The sequence below is a fragment of the Symphalangus syndactylus genome, chromosome 19 (assembly GCF_028878055.3).
Source record: "Symphalangus syndactylus isolate Jambi chromosome 19, NHGRI_mSymSyn1-v2.1_pri, whole genome shotgun sequence".
NCBI classification, from domain to species: domain Eukaryota; kingdom Metazoa; phylum Chordata; class Mammalia; order Primates; family Hylobatidae; genus Symphalangus; species Symphalangus syndactylus.
The window spans coordinates 68,307,064-68,327,741 of record NC_072434.2 but is presented as its reverse complement, the minus strand read 5'-3'; the positions used below and the strand labels follow the sequence as shown (position 1 = coordinate 68,327,741).

Sequence of the window (20,678 nt, the reverse complement as noted above, 5' to 3'; positions counted from 1 at the left end):
ACATACTACATTTTCTTTATCCATTCCCTCTATTGTTGAATACCTAGATTGATTCCATATCTTGGCTATTGTGAATAGTGCTGCAATAAACATGCTTATGCTTTATATACACCATCTTGTTTAATTACTACAGCAACCCTACAAAGTAGGTTCTACAGCCTTATTTTACAGATGAGAAAGTGAAGCCTCTGAGAGGCTGAATTTCCCATGGTCTCCTTGGTAGTGACAGAGTTGGGATTCAAATTTGAGTTTTCTTTCCAGTATGGTCATCTCACCTGAACAAACATGATTTTTCCCAGGTGAGGGGAAGGGAGGGAAGGCAGGTGACACATTATAATGGCCCCAGGCCCATACCCCATTAGGGATGGATCTCTCGTTACCAACACAGTTGGTAAGAATCTGTTCATGCAGGAGACTGGTTCTTTTCTTTTTTTTATTATACTTTAAGTTCTAGGGTACATGTGCACAGTGTGCAGGTTTGTTACATATGTATACATGTGCCATGTTGGTGTGCTGCACCCATTAACTCGTCATTTACATTGGGTATATCTCCTAATGCTGTCCCTCCCCCCTACCCCCACCCCACAACAGGCCCCAGTGTGTGATGTTCCCCTTCCTGTGTCCATGTGTTCTCATTGTTCAATTCCCACCAATGAGTGAGAACATGTGGTGTTGGTTATTTGTTCTTGCGATAGTTTGCTGAGAATGATGGTTTTCAGCTTCATCCATGTCCCTACAAAGGACATGAACTCATCCTTTTTTATGGCTGCATAGTATTCCATGGTGTATATGTGCCACATTTTCTTAATCCAGTCTATCATTGATGGACATTTGGGTTGGTTCCAAGTCTTTGCTATTGTGAATAGTGCTGCAGTAAACATACGTGTGCATGTGCCTTTATAGCAGCATGATTTATAATCCTTTGGGTATATACCCAGTAATGGGATGGCTGGGTCAAATGGTGTTTCTAGTTCTAGATCCCTGAGGAATCGCCACACGGTCTTCCACAATGGTTGAACTAGTTTGCAGTGCCACCAACAGTGTAAAAGTGTTTCTATTTGTCCACATCCTCTCCAGCACCTGTTGTTTCCTGACTTTTTAATGATCGCCATTCTAACTGGTGTGAGATGGTATCTCATTGTGGTTTTGATTTGCATTTCTCTGGTGGCCAGTGATGATGAGCATTTTTTCATATGTCTGTTGCCTGCATAAATGTCTTCTTTTGAGAAGTATCTGTTCATATCCTTTGCCCACTTTTTGATGGGGTTGTTTGTTTTCTTCTTGTAAATTTGTTTGAGTTATTTGTAGATTCTAGATATTAGCCCTTTGTCAGATGAGTATATTGCAAAAACTTTCTCCCATTCTGTAGGTTGCCTGTTCACTCTGATGGTAGTTTCTTTTGCTGTGCAGAAGCTTTTAGTTTAATTAGATCCCATTTGTCAATTTTGGCTGTTGTTACCATTGCTTTTGGTGTTTTAGACATGAAGTCCTTGCCCTTGCCTATGTCCTGAATGGTATTGCCTAGGTTTTCTCCTAGGGTTTTTATGGTTTTAGGTCTAACATTTAAGTCTTTAATGCATCTTGAATTTAGTTTTTGTATCAGGTGTAAGGAAGGAAGCTTTCTACATATGGCTAGCCAGTTTTTCCAGCACCATTTATTAAATACGGAATGCTTTCCCCATTTCTTGTTTTTGTCAGGTTTGTCAAAGATCAGATGGTTGTAGATGTGTGGTATTATTTCTGAGGGCTCTGTTCTATTCCATTGGTCTATATCTCTGTTTTGGTACCAGTACCATGCTGTTTTGGTTACTGTAGCCTTCTAGTATAGTTTGAAGTCAGGTAGCGTGATGCCTCCGGCTTTGTTCTTTTGGCTTAGGATTGTCTTGGCAATGCAGGCTCTTTTTTGGTTCCATATGAACTTTAAAGTAGTTTTTTCCAATTCTGTGAAGGAAGTCATTGGTAGCTTGATGGGGACAGCATTGAATCTCTAAATTACCTCGGGCAGTATGGCCATTTTCATGATATTGATTCTTCCTATCCGTGAGCAAGGAATGTTCTTCCATTTGTTTGTATCCTCTTTTATTTCGTTGAGCAGTGGTTTGTAGTTCTTGAAGAGGTCCTTCATATCCCTTGTAAGTTGGATTCCTAGGTATTTTATTCTCTTTGAAGCAATTGTGAATGGGAGTTCACTCATGATTTGGCTCTCTGTCTGTTATTGGTGTATAAGAATGCTTGTGATTTTTGCATATTGATTTTGTATCCTGAGACTTTGCTGAGTTGCTTATCAGCTTAAGGAGATTTTGGGCTAAGATGATGGGGTTTTCTAAATATATAATCATGTCATCTGCAAACAGGGACAATTTGACTTCCTCTTTTCCTAATTGAATACCCTTTATTTCCTTCTCCTGCCTGATTGCCCTGGCCAGAATTTCCACCACTATGTTGAATAGGAGTGGTGAGAGAGGGCATCCCTGTCTTGTGCCAGTTTTCAAAGGGAATGCTTCCAGTTTTTGCCCATTCAGTATGATATTGGCTGTGGGTTTGTCATAAATAGCTCTTATTATTTTGAGATACGTCCCATCAATACCTAATTTATTGAGAGTTTTTAGCATGAAGGGCTGTTAAATTTTGTCAAAGGCCTTTTCTGCATCTATTGAGATAATCATGTGGTTTTTGTCTTTGCTTCTGTTTATATGCTGGATTACGTTTATTGATTTGCATATGTTGAACCAGCCTTGCATCCCAGGGATGAAGCCCACTTGATCGTGGTGGATAAGCTTTTTGATGTGCTGCTGGATTCAGTTTGCCAGTATTTTATTGAGGAGTTTTGCATTGATGTTCATCAGGGATATTGGTCTAAAATTATCTTTTTTTGTTGTGTCTCTGCCAGGCTTTGGTATCAGGATGATGCTGGCCTCATAAAATGAGTTAGGGAGGATTCCCTCCTTTTCTGTTGATTGGAATATTTTCAGAAGGAATGGTACCAGCTCCTCCTTGTACCTCTGGTAGAATTCGGCTGTGAATCCATCTGGTCCTGGACTTTTTTTGGTTGTTAGGCTATTAATTATTGCCTCAATTTCAGAGCCTGTTATTGGTCTATTCAGGGATTCAACTTCTTCCTGGTTTAGTCTTGGGAGAGTGTATGTGTCCAGGAATTTATCCATTTCTTCTAGATTTTCTAGTTTATTTGCATAGAGGTGTTTATAGTATTCTCTGATGGTAGTTTGTATTTCTGTGGGATCGGTGGTGATATCCCCTTTATCATTTTTTATTGTGTCCATTTGATTCTTCTCTCTTTTCTTCTTTATTAGTCTTGCTAGCAGTCTATCAATTTTGTTGATCTTTTCAAAAAATCAGCTCCTGGATTCATTGATTTTTTGAAGGGTTTTTTATGTCTCTATCTCCTTCAGTTCTCCTCTGATCTCAGTTATTTCTTGCCTTCTGCTAGCTTTTGAATGTGTTTGCTCTTGCTTCTCTAGTTCTTTTAATTGTGATGTTAGGGTGTCTATTTTAGATCTTTCCTGCTTTCTCTTGTGGGCACTTAGTGCTATAAATTTCCGTCTACACACTGCTTTAAATGTGTCCCAGAGATTCTGGTATGTTGTATCTTTGTTCTCACTGGTTTCAAAGAACATCTTTATTTCTGCCTTCATTTCATTGTGTACCCAGTAGTCATTCAGGAGCAGGTTGTTCAGTTTCCATGTAGTTGAGCGGTTTTGAGTGAGTCTCTTAATCCTGAGTTCTAGTTTGATTGCACTGTGGTCTGAGAGACAGTTTGTTATAATTTCTGTTCTTTTACATTTGCTGAGGAGTGTTTTACTTCCAACTATGTGGTCAATTTTGGAATAAGTGCAATGTGGTGCTGAGAATAATGTATATTCTGTTGATTTGGGGTGGAGAGTTCTGTAGATGTCTATTAGGTCTGCTTGGTGCAGAGCTGAGTTCAATTCCTGGATATCCTTGTAAACTTTCTGTCTCGTTGATCTGTCTAATGTTGACAGTGGGGTGTTAAAGTCTCCCATTGTTATTGTGTGGGAGCCTAAGTCTCTTTGTAGATCTCTAAGGACTTGCTTTATGAATCTGGGTGCTCCTATATTGGGTGCATATATATTTAAGGTAGTTAGCTCTTCTTGTTGAATTGATCCCTTTACCGTTATGTAATGGCCTCTTTGTCTCTTTTGATGTTTGTTGGTTTAAAGTCTGTTTTATCAGAGACTAGGATTGCAACCCCTGCCTTTTTTTGTTTTCCATTTGCTTGGTAGATCTTCCTCCATCCCTTTATTTTAAGCCTATATGTGTCTCTGCACATGAGATGGGTTTCCTGAATACAGCACACTGATGGGTCTTGACTCTTTATCCAATTTGCCAGTCTGTGTCTTTTAATTGGAGCGTTTAGCCCATTTACATTTAAGGTTAATATTGTTGTGTGAATTTGATCCTGCCATTATGATGTTAGCTGGTTATTTTGCTCATTAGTTGATGCAGTTTCTTCCTAGCATCAATGGTCTTTACAATTCGTCATGTTTTAGCAGTGGCTGGTACCAGTTGTTCCTTTCCATGTTTAGTGCTTCCTTCAGGAGCTTTTGTAGGGCAGGCCTGGTGGTGACAAAATCTCTCAGCATTTGCTTGTCTGTAAAGGATTTTATTTCTCCTTCACTTATGAAGCTTTGTTTGGCTGGATATGAAATTCTGGGTTGAAAATTCTTTTCTTTAAGAATGTTGAATATTGGCCCCCACTCTCTTCTGGCTTGTAGAGTTTCTGCCAAGAGCTCCACTGTTAGTCTGATGGGTTTCCCTTTGTGGGTAACCCGATCTTTCTTTCTGGCTACGCTTAACATTTTTTCCTTCATTTCAACTTTGGTGAATCTGACAATTATGTGTCTGGGAGTTGCTCTTCTCGAGGAGTATCTTTGTGGTGTTCTCTGTGTTCCCTGAATTTGAATGTTGGCCTGCCTTGCTAGGTTGGGAAGTTCTCCTGGATAATATCCTGCAGAGTGTTTTCCAACTTGGTTCCATTCTCCCCGTCACTTTCAGGTACACTAGTCAGACGTAGATTTGGTCTTTTCACATAGTCCCATATTTCTTGGAGGCTTTGTTCATTTCTTTTTACCCTGTTTGCTCTAAACTTCTCTTCTCGCTTCATTTTATTCATTTGATCTTCGATCACTGATACCCTTTCTTCCAGTTGATCGAATCAGCTACTGAAGCTTGTGCATTTGTCACGTAGTTCTCGTGCCATGGTTTTCAGCTCCATCAGGTCATTTAAGGACTTCTCTACACTGGTTATTCTAGTTAGCCATTCGTCTAATCTTTTTTCAAGGTTTTTAGCTTCTTTGTGTTGGGTTCGAACTTCCTCCTTTAGCTCGGAGAAGTTTGATCGTCTGAAGCCTTCTTCTCTCACCTCGTCAAAGTCATTCTCCATTCTGCTTTGTTCCATTGCTGGCAAGGAGCTGCGTTCCTTTGGAGGGGGAGAGGTGCTCTGATTTTTAGAATTTTCAGCTTTTCTGCTCTATTTTTTCCCCATCTTTGTGGTTTTATCTACCTTTGGTCTTTGATGATGGTGACGTACAGATGAGGTTTTGGTGTGGATGTCCTTTCTGTTTGTTAGTTTTCCTTCTAACAGTCAGGACCCTCAGCTGCAGGTCTGTTGGAGTTTGCTGGAGGTCCACTCTAGACCCTGTTTGCCTGCGTATCAGCAGCGGAGGCTGCAGAACAGTGAATATTGCTGAACAGCAAGTGTTCCTGCCTGATTGTTCCTCTGGAAGCTTCGTCTTAGAGGGCTACCCGGCCGTGTGAGGTGTCAGTCTGCCCCTACTAGGGTGTGCCTCCCAGTTAGGCTACTTGGGGGTCAGGGACCCACTTGAGGAAGCAGTCTATCCGTTCTCAGATCTCAAACTCCGTGCTGGGAAAACCACTACTCTCTTCAAAGCTGTCAGACAGGGACATTTAAGTCTGCAGAGGTTTCTGCTGCCTTTTGTTTGGCTATGCCCTGCCCCCAGAGGTGGAGTCTACAGAGGCAGGCAGGCCTCCTTGATCTGTGGTGGGCTCCACCCAGTTCGAGCTTCCTGGCTGCTTTGTTTACCTTCTCAAGCCTCAGCAATGGCGGGCGCCCCTCCCCCAGCCTCGCTGTGCCTTGCAGTTCAATCTCAGACTGCTGTGCTAGCATTGAGTGAGGCTCCATGGGTGTGGGACCCTCCGAGCCAGGCGCAGGATATAATCTCCTGGTGTGCCGTTTGCTAAGACCATTGGAAAAGCACAGTATTAGGGTGGGAATGACCCAATTTCCCAGGTGCCGTCTATCACCCCTTCCCTTTGCTAGGAAAGGGAATTCCCTGACCCCTTGTGCTTCCCGCTCACACTCAGTGGGCTGCACCCACTGTCCTACCCCCACTGTCTGATGAGCCCCTGTGAGATGAACCCAGTACCTCAGTTGGAAATGCAGAAATCACCTGTCTTCTGCATGGCTCACGCTGGGAGCTGTAGACTGGAGCTGTTCCTATTCGGCCATCTTGGAACTTGGGACTGGTTCTTAAAGTATGTGCCAAGGACTGCCTGCATCAGAACTTTGGAAAAGTACATATTCAGACCTCCTGCATTAGAATGCTAAGGGTGGGGCCAAGAAATCTGCATTTAAAAAAAAATCTCCCAGCTGATTCTTACACATAAAAATGTTTGAGACTCACTGATTTAGGGATATGGTCTGATATTTCTTTGTAAGAAGGGAGAATAACATAATTCTCTCTAGTGTTCAACAAAGATCCTTAGAGATGTTTAATTCTTAGAATCAGAAATGTCAGTGTTGTCGTTTTCCAAATGGAGACACTGAAGCCTATAAGAGCTTTAGTGACTTATAGAAGTCACACAGCAGGAAAGCTGAGGATTAGACCAGTGTCTTGACTCCTTGTCCATTGCTCTTTCTATATCCTGGTGGTGTGCAACCCAGGCTGCCTGTCAGGATCACTTGCAGAACTTTTAAAAATAAAAGTGCCTGAGACCCACTTCAAGTGACTCTATTTTAGTTGTTCTGGGTAGTGGGAGCCCAGGCATAGGTAGTTCAACCTATGCCTGGGCACAACCAGGGATCCCTTTTCAAGGGATCCAAGGTAATTTCAGTGTGCAACCAGGGATCCCTTCCACCTGTGCTTTTTGTCCCAGGCTCCCTGGTTACCTGCTTGTGGCTAAAGGTGGCGTAGAGCACAGGAGGAGGAGCTGTTCCTGCCACAGCTCCAGTTTGCTCTGTCTCCATGCTTAACCTTGTCTCGGTTCCTTGCAGAGTGTAAAAAGGAAAAAAAAATCATCCATTCATCAAGCATTATTTTTAAGTACTCGCTAAAATATTTTGGCTCCCATAGACCTGACCAGGATTGCTATGAAAGATGAATAATTTGATGTTAAGAAGGTTCTTTGAGCTTCTTGGGGAAAAGGTGCAATATGAGTTTAAGTATTATTATTACATTATAAATTTTTAATTAAAAGATTCAGCTCGACTCATAAGCTAAAGCTGGCAATAAAATTGGCAGATAACTCCTTTATTCATTGAAACTGTGGGGTGCAGGCATTTTTCAAAAGCAGGGTGGTCATACTCATGTTTTCCAGTTACTTATATATTAAGTGAGCTGTCTTCCAGCTCCAGAGGCTTCATCAAAACAGATGGATGCTTTAAAAATATTTTATTTGGGATTTTTTTTTCTCATGTGCATTCTCTATCATCTAAAATTTCTTTCTTGTTGCCTTAGATGTGGATTATCAGAAACGACAGCCTGTGCCCACAAGGGCAAGTATTTGCATGTCTTCCCCCAAGATATTCTGTCCTCATTTTCCACCTCCTAAGAAGGGAAGGAGCAGAGGGATGCTTCTACCTGTCCCCAGGACCACTGTCATTTCTTATTTATGCTGCTGTTAACAGAAACCACTGCTCTCCTGTACTCGCTCCCTTGTGGCTTCCATGTGAGTTTAGTTTTTGTTTTCTAAAAGATTTATTTAACTTAAATATGGCCAGACTTGAAAGGGGAAAAAAAAATCCATAGGAAATAATATCAGGTCAGGTCGAGGCAAATCCCGCAAAGATAAGTGACAGAAATGATCAGTTATGATGGTTGCAAGATGACAGGTGGACAACCACAGACAAGGGTTCTCAGGCCTGTGCAACCAAGACCCCAGCAAGTGCAGAAGGAATGTCCAAATCTTGGCAGCTGTTACTCCTGAACCAGCTGCCTCATGCGGTCTTGCACACGTGAGTGCTGAGACCTCACCCTTTCTGTACAGGGGCTGTGGAGGTAGGGAGCTGCTCGAAGTCCCAGAATTGTCAGGCAAATAGAGAACAACAACATCATCAGCACATACACAGATGCTTGTCAGATCCTGTATAAAGGTCACACAGTGACTGTTAGCAACCTTGAACACCAAACTGACTTGGGGGAATTTCCCCAGAAAGCAGTTTTTCACAAGCTTGCAACTGAAACTATCCAGAATTATGTTGGCTACTTATGAAAAATGCAGACCTACCCCCACTGGGGTCCTTCCAAACCCACTGCAGATGAAATGCATCTTCTCTCATGCCAGTCTTTGAGCAGTTTGGGGCCGACCGAGGCTTCCAGGCATCTTGTGAGTCCTATTACTGGTTCAGATCTCCTTGGAACCCCATGCTGGGTCTGCAAGAGTGTGAGGCCTTGTTGTGCCTTGGTACCCCAGCTTGCTCGGATTAGATTCTGTTCTTCTTTATTACATTTGTCAGAGACAGCTGCCAAGAGATGGGCCAGGGCTTGTTGAATTCTGAGCCAACCTTTGAGTTTTGATTGCTATTCTTCAGTCTATTCAGTCACCCAGACTGACCTTGCATATCCCATCACATGGTGGTTCTCAATGTTTGACTTCATGGTAATTGCCGGGGGCGGGGGCGGGGAGCCATAAAAAAAGGCATAACATTTCCAGGCCCCAAGCTCAGATGCTTGTATGCAACAAAGAATTGGAATTTACCAGGCATTTCCAGGTGATTCTCATGTTGTGGAGCCTCAGAGGATTCCTTGAGATGCTTACCATGTGCACTCTATGAGCAGAGCATGAAGACGTTGGGTAGAACCTCTGGAAGTCATCAGCCCATGAGAAGGGCATTTGACATGCCTTCTTTTATTTTTCTTGTGAGTTCACCTCTGGCTTCCAACTGCTTTCTGTCACTTCTTTGTTGTTGAACTTTGCAGAAGGTGGAAAGTGACCTTAAAGTTTCTTTAAAGATAAAATAATTAAAATTGGATTTATTAAGAGAAAAGCAAGCAATCAGGTTAGATTTGCCTTCTAGGACAAAACTCTGAATCAAACCCAGTTTCTCCAACAACCCACATAACCTACATTCAGAGGTCAAATTGTCTTCTGAAAGTTTTCTGGCGAATATTTGAGGTTTTATGTTTTTGAGAATTTCAGCACCACCCCCGATATGTTTAGTCATTCATTTCCCAGAATTCTGTTAAGCACTCTCTACTTGCCAGGCCCAGAGGCTCCAGATGAGTTGGGAAAGACAGCTACATAGGCAGTGATGTCCTTGTTCTTCTTTCTGGATTAATTTTATTGTTGTTGTTCTAACTTTTAAAAAATATATGAAATAAAACACATATAGAAGTGTACACAGCACTGAACAGTCCAATGAACTGTCACAAAGCAACACCACTGTCACTATTATTCAGGTGAAGACATAGGACGTTGCTAGTACCCCAGGAGCCCCCACTGGATCGCTGCCTCTTCTCCCTCTCAGAGGGAGAGAGTAGCAGGAATCACTTCCTATGATAATTACTTAGCCCAGAAGCATGTGTTTCTAAACATGATACTATTTTAAGTTTAATATGCTTTTGCCTTATTTTTGAGATTATATACATGAAATTATCGAGTAAGGATTACTTTACGTTTATGAAATCCATGCATATTAATGCATGTAACTGTAATTTGATCATTTTCGTTGCTGCATTGTGTTCTGTTGCATGAATATACCGTAATTGAACATTCTGATGTTAATGGAAATTTGTTTTTTTTCCAATTGGCTTTTGTTACAAATAATGCTGTTATGAGCATGTTTGAACACACCTCTTGGTGAATACACACTCAGATTTCTATTGGCTATTCATCTAAGAGTGGAGTTGCTGAGGCATAGGAGGTGCATTTATTCCTTGTTAATAGCTACTACCAGCTTTCCAAAGTGGTTGTACCAATTTACCCTCACCAGCAGAATACACTGCTTGCCAACACTTGGTATTGTCAATATTTTAGCCATCTGTTAAGTATGTAGTAGTATCTCCTGGTTTTAATGTACATTTCCCTGGTGAATAATGAGATCAAGCATCTTTTTGTGTTTTTTGGCCAGCTTGTTACTCTTTCTCTCTCTTCTGAAGTGCCTGTTTAATTCACTTGCCCATCTATCTATTACCTGTCTTTTCCTTATTGATTTTTAGGAGTTTTTACCTACACTGGATACAGATCCTTTGTTGGTGACAGGTGTTGCAAAGATCTTCTGTTTTTATGTTTTTACTTGCATCTTCAGTGTCTTTGGATGGGCAGAAGACCTTAATTTTAATGTAGTCAAATTTATCAATCTTTTTGTCTATGTTGGTCTCTTTTTGTCTTCTTTAAACAATGTTTTCCAATATTGACCTCATGAAGGCATTCTCCTATACAGTCTTCTCAGAACATCACTATTATGACTTTCACGTTTAGATCTGCAGTCCACCTGGACTTGATTTGTGTGTATAATATAATCTAGCACCATTTATTTAAAAATCTGTCTTCTCTCACTGCTCTCAGTCAGAAGACAGATTTCCTCTTAAAGGACTCTGTTCTGGTCCATTGGTCTTTGTCTATCTTTGCATCAGTTCCATACTGTTTTAATTACTATAGCTTTATAATAAGTCTTGAATTCTGGTGGAGCAAGTTTTCTTCCAGACTGTCTTGGTTCTTCTTGGCCTTTTGTATTTCCATATAAATTTTAGAATTAGCATGTCAATTGTCAAAACAAATCTGAATTTTTAATATAACTTATTGAGTTTATGGCCAAATTAGGGGAAATAATGCCTGCGTAATGTGGAGTTTTTCAATTGAGGAACATGGAATATTCCCCCATTTATTTAGGGCTTTTACAGTTTTTCTCAGTAATGTTTCCAGTTTTCTGTACATATGTCCTACATGCCTTTTGTTAGATTTATGTCTTAGGAATTCAAATTTGTTTATGTTATTGACAAATATTTTAAATTTTGTTTTTAAATTAACATGTAGAAATTCATACATGCTAAACTCATTATTTTACTGTTTATCTGTGTAAATTCTTTTGGGTTTTACTCCATACCCATTCATGCGATGTGTGAATAATACAAGTTTAATTTCTGTCTGATCCTGATACCTTATGTTTCCTTTCATTGCACTTCTGCTTTGGTTAAGAACTCCAGTGTGATGCTGGGTGCAAGCAGGAAGAGTGAGCTTTGTGGTCTCCTTTTCAATCTCAAATGGAATGCTTTCATTATTTTTGTTACAGGTCTTTAAAAATATATTCTTTATTATGTTAAGGGTGTTTTCTTCAATTTCTAGCTCATTACGATTTTTTTCTTTTTAATATCATGAATGAATGTTAAATTTTATCAAATACTTTTTCACATCTATTAAGATACTTTTTTTATTCTGTTAATGTAGCAAGTTGTATTGGTTGTTTGTCAAATGTTAACCCAATTTAGCATTCTTGAAATCCAACTTGTGATGTAGTTTCTTTTTTATTTATTGCAGGATTTTGTTTGCGAATATTTTAAGTTTTGCTTCTATGTTAAGATGGATTGGCCTAAATTTTTCTTTCTTTGTAATGTTCTTGTCAGGTTTTACAATCAAGGTTAGGCTGCACTCATAAAATAAGTTGGTGTTGTCCTGCAGAATAGAATGCTGAAAGAGTTTGTATCAGACTGGTGCTATTTCTTCCTTAAATATTTAGTAAAATTCATTCAGAAGCCTCCTAGACCTGGAGTTTTCTTTATGGGAAGGCCTTTCATTTTGAATTCAATTTATTTAACATTTTATAGGAGTGTAACTATTTTCTGTTTCTTCTTGTGTCCATGTTGGTAAATTATACAGTTTTTGTTTGTTTATCTGTTTTAGGAATTTAGCTCCATTTAAATTTTCTTATTTCTCGGTGCAAAGTTTTTTGTAACATTCTCTCATTTTTTTAAATATAGGATTTTTAATGGTGTCCCTTTTTTATTCTTACATGGTTATGTGTGCTTATCTCTCTTTGTTTCTTGATCAATTTCACCAGTGATTTATCATTTTTTTTATTTCAAAGAACCAACTTTTGGTTTTGTTGATCCTGTCTTATCTATGTTTCTTCTCTGTTTCATTAATGCTCACTGTTGTCTTTGTTATTTATTTCTATGTGTTATTTTCTTTGAGTTTGTCTTTTCTCTAACTTTCTAGCAGGATTCTTGATTTTTGATACTTAATAATAATTCTAAATTTGTACACATCTAATAATATACTTCAAAATATATAAAGCAAAAGTTAACAAACTTTAAGGACAAATGCATAATCACAGTGAGAACTTTAACCCCTCATCTCTTAGAAATTTATAGAAGACACAGGACAAATTAAAAAAAATAAGTAAGGATCTAGAAAACTTGAACAATGTGATTACCAAACTTGACCTAAGCAACTGCAATATACATTCTTGATTTTTAGATATTTATCTTTTTCTAATATGTGCATTTATGCTTATAGGGAAATATAGCTATAGTCTTACCTGCATAGCATATATTTCAGTATGTGGTATTTTCATTGTTAGTTCAACGTATTTTCCATTTTTATTATTTATTTTTGGACTCATAGGTTGTTTAGAAAGGTATTACTCAGTTTCCCAGCATATGGATATTTTCTAACTATTCATTTCTATCTTAATTTCATTGTGGCCAGAAAAAAAAGCTCTATAATTTTGTTCTTTTGAAATTTTTTTGAGACTTTCTTTATTGCCCAGGTATGGTCATTTTTTGTAAATGTTCCACGTGTGCTTAGAAGAATGTGTAGCAGTCTCAGTTCTTCCAAGTGAATAGCTAAGAACCCACAAATAATTGCCCTCAATGTGTTAGATATAGAAATGAATGCTTTAAATAATAAAATACAAATCTACTAATTGCCTTTGTCAACCACAAATAAATAAAATATTCCAATCTATGCACCAGACAAAGACACTAAGTACAAGAAGCATGCTTATTAAAACTCTTCTTTGACCAACTGTCTTTCATGGGGCTTTTTCTCAGTGGGCTTAAGCCAGGGCCTAACTACCTTCAGCTGCAAGCCACAAGGTCTTGAGTGTCTGGTTCCAATTCTTCTTCAGGTTTCAAAAAGTCAATATCCTTTAAATATGAAAGAAACAACCTGGACCAGCCCTGCTCCCAAAGCAAAACTATCCCGCATGGTGGTTCCTCCTATTCTATGAAGCATCCTGTCTCTCCAGTCATCTCTGAAGAGCATCCACTCTTGCCCCTCATTTTCTATGCCTTTCGTTAATTGCTGATGGTCAAATCATTTGTCTCAGTTTGTTTCATTCAGCTTCTTCAGCCTGATCCTGAGTAAATTGTGGTGGCTGGGACAGTGTGCTCTGAGCTGTGCTGGAATGATAGTTCTTTAGAACAGCAGAAGCGTGGAACAGCACTGATATGGAACAGTGCTCCTGAGGGATGTTAGTGGATAGTAAGTGAAAAAAGCATTCTATGGTACTAAGTTCAGAGTCCCCAAGACCCCCCCTCACTTCTGATACCAGCTATAAGTCTGGGCTGTCCGAGACCACCATCAGGTTCAAAAATTCACTAGAACTCAGGAACTCACATTCACAGAACTCAGGAAAACTATTCTACTCATGGCTAAGGCTTTTTACAATGAAAGGACATAGATTAAATCAGCCAAGGGAAGAGGTGCATAGGGCAGGGTCCAGGAGTCACCAGACGTGAGCTTTCAGTTATTCTCTTCCAGTGGGGCTATATGGACAACACCTCTTTTTTCCGGCAACAGTGTATGACAATATACACAAAGTGTTGACAACCCGGGAAACTCACCAAGCTTTAGTGTCCAGAGTTTTAATCAGGGCTTAGTCACGTGGGCATGGTTGACCACAGTGTGGCTGATCTTAGTTCCCTGTTCCTCCAGAAGTTGAGCTGATACTGCATGGCCCATGGCCCAAAGCTTAAATCACATGTTAGCATGGACTAAAATCCATGTTAGCATGGGCCAGATGGCATGGCCAAGGCCCCTGCCATACATCATACTGTTGACATAATCTGTCTAGCGTGACCCAGAGCCCCCAGACAAACAAAGACACTCATCTCAAGCCAGACATTCCAGGGGCTAAAGGTTACCTCTCAGGAGCTGAGGGCAAATGCCTAAACCTCTCCTTGGGTAAGTTAATCCTTTACTGTACATATGGCAAACCCTTTGAGGATATAAATCAGATCATGCCTTGGCCCATGCTTAACAAACCCCAGTAACTCCCTATCACACTAAAATAATTCCCTGCCCTAATCTACAAGGCCCTGCATGATCTGGCCTGTCCCTCCCCTTCTTGGTCACTATATTCCAAATACACAGGTCTTCTTTAGTGTTCTGAAGAACACCGAGCTCTTTCCTGGCCTTTGCACTAGCTGTTCCCACTGCCTAATATGTTCTTCTCCAAGAGCCATACATAATTAAATTCTTCTTGTCATTCAGATCTCAGCTTAATAAATGTCATTTCCTCAGGGGCCCCTTTCCTATCTACCCAAATTAAAAGAGTTCCTGAGTCAGTCCCTGTCATGTCACCTTGCTATGTGTTCATCGTGGCAGTGAGTGTTGCCTGCTACTTTCTAGCACCTTTAGCTGTTAATTTGCCCATTTGCAGTCTTCTTCCATGCAAGCACTGTAAGAATAAAGCCCTTGACTCTTTATCCCCAGCGCCAAGGACACCCTGAGCCTAGAAAGAGTGCTCTGTAATTCACAAAATGGATGAATGAACAGCTGGATGAATAAACAAGCTTGACAAATGCTGGTTTAAACAAAATTAAGTAGAATTCTTTACAGTAAGACCTTCCGAGCCTTTAATCTACTCTGTGGATTGTGAATCTCTTGAGTCTGTATTATGTATTCATGTTACTGGGAACAGTTTTGGGGGAGTATTAATGTCAAAACTTGGTGTGTTGAAGGAATTGGATTCATTTTCAAGTATAACTAACTTTTAAAGAATAGTAAATCCTATGTATGGCACATTTTCTTTAAGATTTCTTTTACTGTTACTATTTCTGCTCCATCCCTTAGGCGCTGCTCTCTGCTAACTAATCTGATAAATTAATTTGTACTTGGATATAAATATGCAATGCTGCCTTAGGATCTTTTACTCCTTCTTTTATTTATTCACTGTATTGAGTCCCCATTGATACCAGAAGCAGGATGTAGAAATAATGACAGTGTTGGCCTGGTGAAAGATGATTTCCAGAATGGGAGGCTTTGATATCCCTCAAGTTACACCCTGAATGGCCTATTTATGCCTCATACACATAAGTTCTAATTGTTGACCAGATTCAATGGGACAGAAGCAGATTTTGATAAATATTTTTGTAGAGTGCAGTGGCGTGATCTTGGCTCACTACAACCTCCACCTCCCAGGTTCAAGCAATTCTCCTGCCTCAGCCTCCCGAGTAGCTGGGATTATAGGCATGTGCCACCACGCCTGGCTAAGTTTTGTATTTTTAGTAGAGACGGGGTTTCACCATGATGGCCAGGCTGGTCTCAAACTCCTGACCTCAGGTGATCCACTCGCCTCGGCCTCCCAAAGTATTGGGATTATAGGGGTGAGCCACCTGCCTTCAAAATTCTTTCTATTGACTAGATTAGTGTATGCTATAGAAAATTGTGTTATTTCTGTTTGAGACTTCAGAATTGATGGATATTAGACATTTACTGTCAGATACTAAAGATCCTAGATTCTTTTTTTCTGTGGAAAGAAGGTCCATGGTTTTTCACTACTACAGAGAACTCACTGGACACATACTTTTTTCTAGATTCCTTCTTCTTCCTACTTCACTCTCCTTCAAGGGGAAGATCAGATGCCAGACTTTGTGGGTAAAGAAATCATAAAGGCTCTGGATAATGTTTTCTCTGTCAAGGTTAAGTTTTTTGATAGAGCTGATCTGTGTTTGTTTTGTACTCATTCCTAGGGCACTGCCCCTCCTGGCCTCTTCCCTTTCTTGGGATTTGAACCCTACTTCTTACTCCCTAGTTGATATGTGGCTCCTCCCACATAGTAAATTGGCCTGGCATCACTCCCTATGGTGACTCTTCTTTCAGGAGAGCACATCATCACTGGGATTCAGGAGGCTGTGAATTCCCTCTAACCCTGTGTCTTATATTCTACTTAGTCCCCATGCCATGTTTAGGGAAACTTTAGCTCTAACTAGAAGTTGAAAGCATTCTACATTACACAACACTATGCTGAGAAATCACTCTTAGAAACAAGGCTTGAGTGCTTCTGCTCCCAGCCAGCCAATGTCCACATGTCCATAATGCCCAAAGGGACGCTTCTATCCATTGACTTTATTCTCTATAGCTGGCCACCTCCTGAGTATACTAGCTAATTGCTGAACAAGTTTTAAATCAATCATGAAAATAGTTGTTTCGATGTGTAAATTACTGCCGCAGTACCTATTTACAGCCAAGATTTTACAGACGGATGCCTTGATAAATGTGTTTTTATTTGCTGTGAATAATTTCTGTACAGTGCGATTGAAAAAACGTAATTCACATTTTCTATTAAGAAGGCAGCAGCAGTGCGCAAAGAATTGTCAGTGATCTTGTGACCCCAGTTAGGATTATTCTGGGATTGGGATTGATTCTGGGGAATTCAACTATGCTAGCAGGAAAACTGTTTGTTAAACATGAACAGTTAGAAAACCCCTTTTCAGGCTGGGCATGGTGGCTTACGCCTGTAATCCCAGCACGTTGGGACGCCAAGGCAGGCGGATCATGAGGTCAGCAGTTCGAGAACATCCTGGCCAATATGGTAAAACTCCATCTCTACTAAAAATACAAAATTAGCCGGGCACGGTGGCATGCCCCTATAATCCCAGCTGCTCAGGAGGCTGAGGCAGAAAAATCGCTTGGACCCAGGAGGTAGAGGTTGCAGTGAGCTGAGATTATGCCGCTGCACTCCAGCCTGGGTGACAGAGTGAGACTCTGTCTCAAAAAGAAAAAGAAAACCCCTTTTCACGACCTGAAACACAAATATGAAAGGTAAAACCAAAGCCAGAACACAGTTCTTCAGCCCAGACTCTCTTTGTTGAAATCATGGGCAAAGGGAAGGCCTGATGACAGGTGTCCTCAGGGAAGGCTGAGCTGCAGGTCTGTTCCCCAAGCCTGTTAGCCATGCTCCAGAGGGCTGTGCACTCACAGCGATCTTGGGCAGAGGTTCAGACAGCTCCTTTCAGCACTCTTTCGCCAGGTGTGTGCACAGGTCAGAAGCATGGCAGGAAGGTCAGAGGAAGTGAGCAACACAGTCCCTGCTCTCAAGCTAATGGTGGTGACAAAAGCTGAGATAAGGGCAGACCTGGGCTTACAAGCATTTGACTTCAGGTGACCCATGCAGGCAGTGAACAGCCACCACCCCTACATCCCCAGCTGCCAGGCTGTCCTCTAACTTGGAAGCCCCTGTCTGCCTGAGTCTTTCCCATCATTGACATCCTATTTTCTGAAGTCTGTTGTGCCATACTTCCCATTTCTCCCAGTAAACCCAGCCCCAACCTCACCTCCTAGCTCCTGGATGTGCTCTTTTTCGAGCCACCAAAGTTCCCAGCCACCAGAGTCACCCACTCACCCACTAGCCACAGCATTTCCCTTCTCTTCCATTCACATCAGGGCTCCCAGGGCCAAGTGCCTTAGAGCTGACAGTTCAAAGCTTACAGCAACTTAAAGGTGGAGGTTCCTGTTAGTACTACTCTGGCCATATTGTGGATTTTGTAGGATTTGGGGAATGGATAAGAGACCTATAATCTTTTAAAGCGTTGAGAAATTTCTGGAGGAAATTTCTATGATTCACAAAATGCTGTTCTTGGTTTTTGCCTTGTTTTAAAAAGTTAAGAATCAACAAATTTGGAACATAACCCATCTGTAGGTCATGCTTACAAACACGTATGCATATAAAACCAGAAACATTAAACAGAGATGTGCTCATAAGAGATGGAGAGAGACACATCGCAATCAATGTGCCTTAAACCAGATGGGATGACTCAGGCAGTGTTTAGGGTGGAAGTGGGATCCCAACTTGGCAGCAAGGGGTGGCGTGGCCTGGACAGTAAACTGGAAGTGGATGCAGTTGGAAGTGGGTAATGATCACTTGTTTGTTTTATTTGATCTTTTTATCATTTGCTGCATGGCATGGGCTCCTTGTTCCTCCACTGGCGTTCTCCTCCCCCAGCCCCCAGCCTTGCCTCTTCTCCTATACACGTGCCTTTTGCTCTTACTCCATTTTTAAGAGGCAGCACAGTGGCTTGCTCTGAGCCTTTGTGAGATTGGCAGTAGTATGTGCTGCTCTATTTGTTATCTCTTTTAAAACAGATAAGGTGGACAAGAAATGCTAATGGCAAACACAGCCACAGCTCAACCCCTGTGCTGTTTTGCAAAGCATATTTTCTTATCAGGCTCAGGGCCGGGACCCTTAGACGGAGGTGACATGGCTGGGCAGCTGTGAGACTAGCCCATCAGGCTGCACTGTGTTCTGTTCTGTCCACGAACACAGTAAAGTATGTAACCAGATAGTTCAGGCTAATCCTCAACACTTCTCTTTCTTCACTTTTTCCAAAATTGTTAATAAGATCAGCTGTACGGTTTGAAGTGTCACAGGCAGGAAATAAAGTTCTTTTTGTGGTTGGATCCCCACGCCCTGGGTCCCTCTTTTTGAGCCACCTTCTCATTACTCCCATGAAGCCAGCTCTTCTGCTCATCATTGGCACCTGAGCCTATTGACAAATGAGGTACCATTCATCAGATTGCTGTGTAGGTTGAGACCAAGTCTGAAAATAAGAGCTTTCTCGTGAAGCTGTGAACCACAACCATTTTAAAATTCCAAAAATAATGTGTACCTTTTACAAAATTGCAGATTGCCGTATCCCTCAAATCGAAGATGCTGAGATTCATAACAAGACGTATAGACATGGAGAGAAGCTAATCATCACTTGTCATGAAGGATTCAAGATCCGGTACCCCGACCTACACAATATGGTTTCATTATGTCGCGATGATGGAACGTGGAATAATCTGCCCATCTGTCAAGGTACAGGACTGATGCTCCAGTTCTCAGCTGGGCTATTATTCTTTCGGACTTTATTGTAGACTGTGTACATGTTTATCTAATAAAGTGATAGAGATGATGGGGGAAATGAACAAAGCCATCTACCCCACATGGATCCAGTTGCATCTTTACTACAATTGCCAAAGCTCTGTTCTTAGACTCTCCATCACCACCCCTTGTAGCTTGCTCAGCTCCGTATACCCAGTTTTAAAGGATAAACAGGAAACACCTTATTATTTGGAATGTTGGATGTCTCCATTACTCCAAAATATCAAAAGTAGTTTAAGAATCAGGAGACTTGTAACTGGGCTGCTAACACAGTGATGAACTATTACATATTTAATGGAAATAACAGGGCATTTATACTTATTTGAGTAGTGGTGAAAATATAGTTAAAGCCTATCTTAAACAGAGGCTGTTTTCTCTTAATAGCGTTTATATATATAAAATGCATGGAGAGCAGAAAAATTATCAAATTCAAATTTCATCCGAACAACCTGGTGAATATTTATTCCCTTGCAATTTTTTAGATTTGCCTGGGCCATCATAGAGGGCCCTGTTTGTGAAAATAAGCCCTCAAGTTCAGAATAATTCTGATTTTATTTTTTGACATGTGACTTCGACCAAAGAACCAAGAAGGCAATGCATAATTCATAATTTGAGGGAGAAAGAGAGCAATCTCATTTGCTCCAAAAGCACCGGCGTGCTCAAGCTGAGATGAATGTTAACTTTGTGCTTGGAAATCACAACTGGCAGACTCTGATATTGCTTTGGGTGCCCTGTTCTTGGAAATAAATAGTTTCCTTACATGAGAGCTTAAGAGTCATGACCCCTTGAAGGAAGAGAGGCTTGAGCATAAGAAGGACGAAAGCAGCCCAGACCATCACACTCCCCTGCTCTCTCCCAGGAACTGCCGGTGTTGCTGAGCATGTTCTGTGTTGCATTTTTAAAGGAGATGTGATTTATTTACATTTTCAGATGTCTACAAAACAAGCAGCTGGCTGTTAAGTTGGGCTACTTATTCAAATAAACTTTATTACCTGCTGATCCGTTTCAGTCCTCTGACACGATCAGAGTGATGGCCAGGAAAACCACCCCAGACTGCAGCCACTTCTTCCCTTCCTGTTTTCCATGTAACCTTTTGTTCTCCCATCCTTTCTGTTTCTTTTCCTGTCACTCAAATATAGGATGCTTCTTTAGGAGTTCTTTTTTCCCCAGTGATTAAAAAAAGAAATACCCTGTGTTGGTGTGCCTCTCAAAGTGTCATTTTGAGGCTTTAGACCCAGGCTTTCCTATTGCTCTTTCTGGCCACTGTTGCCCCCACTCCACCTCCCCTTCTTCAAATCCCAGTCAAGACATA

At 40.9% G+C, this 20,678-nt stretch overlaps 1 protein-coding gene across 1 annotated transcript in view; it reads left to right on the top strand.

Moving 5' to 3' along the window:
• SUSD4 (sushi domain containing 4) overlaps positions 1 to 20,678 on the top strand; it is a 169,508-nt gene that overhangs the window by 85,711 nt on the left and 63,119 nt on the right. Inside the window, 1 exon segment of the mRNA XM_063613972.1 lies at positions 19,127 to 19,300. Within this exon segment, the coding sequence (XP_063470042.1) occupies positions 19,127 to 19,300 (174 nt within the window).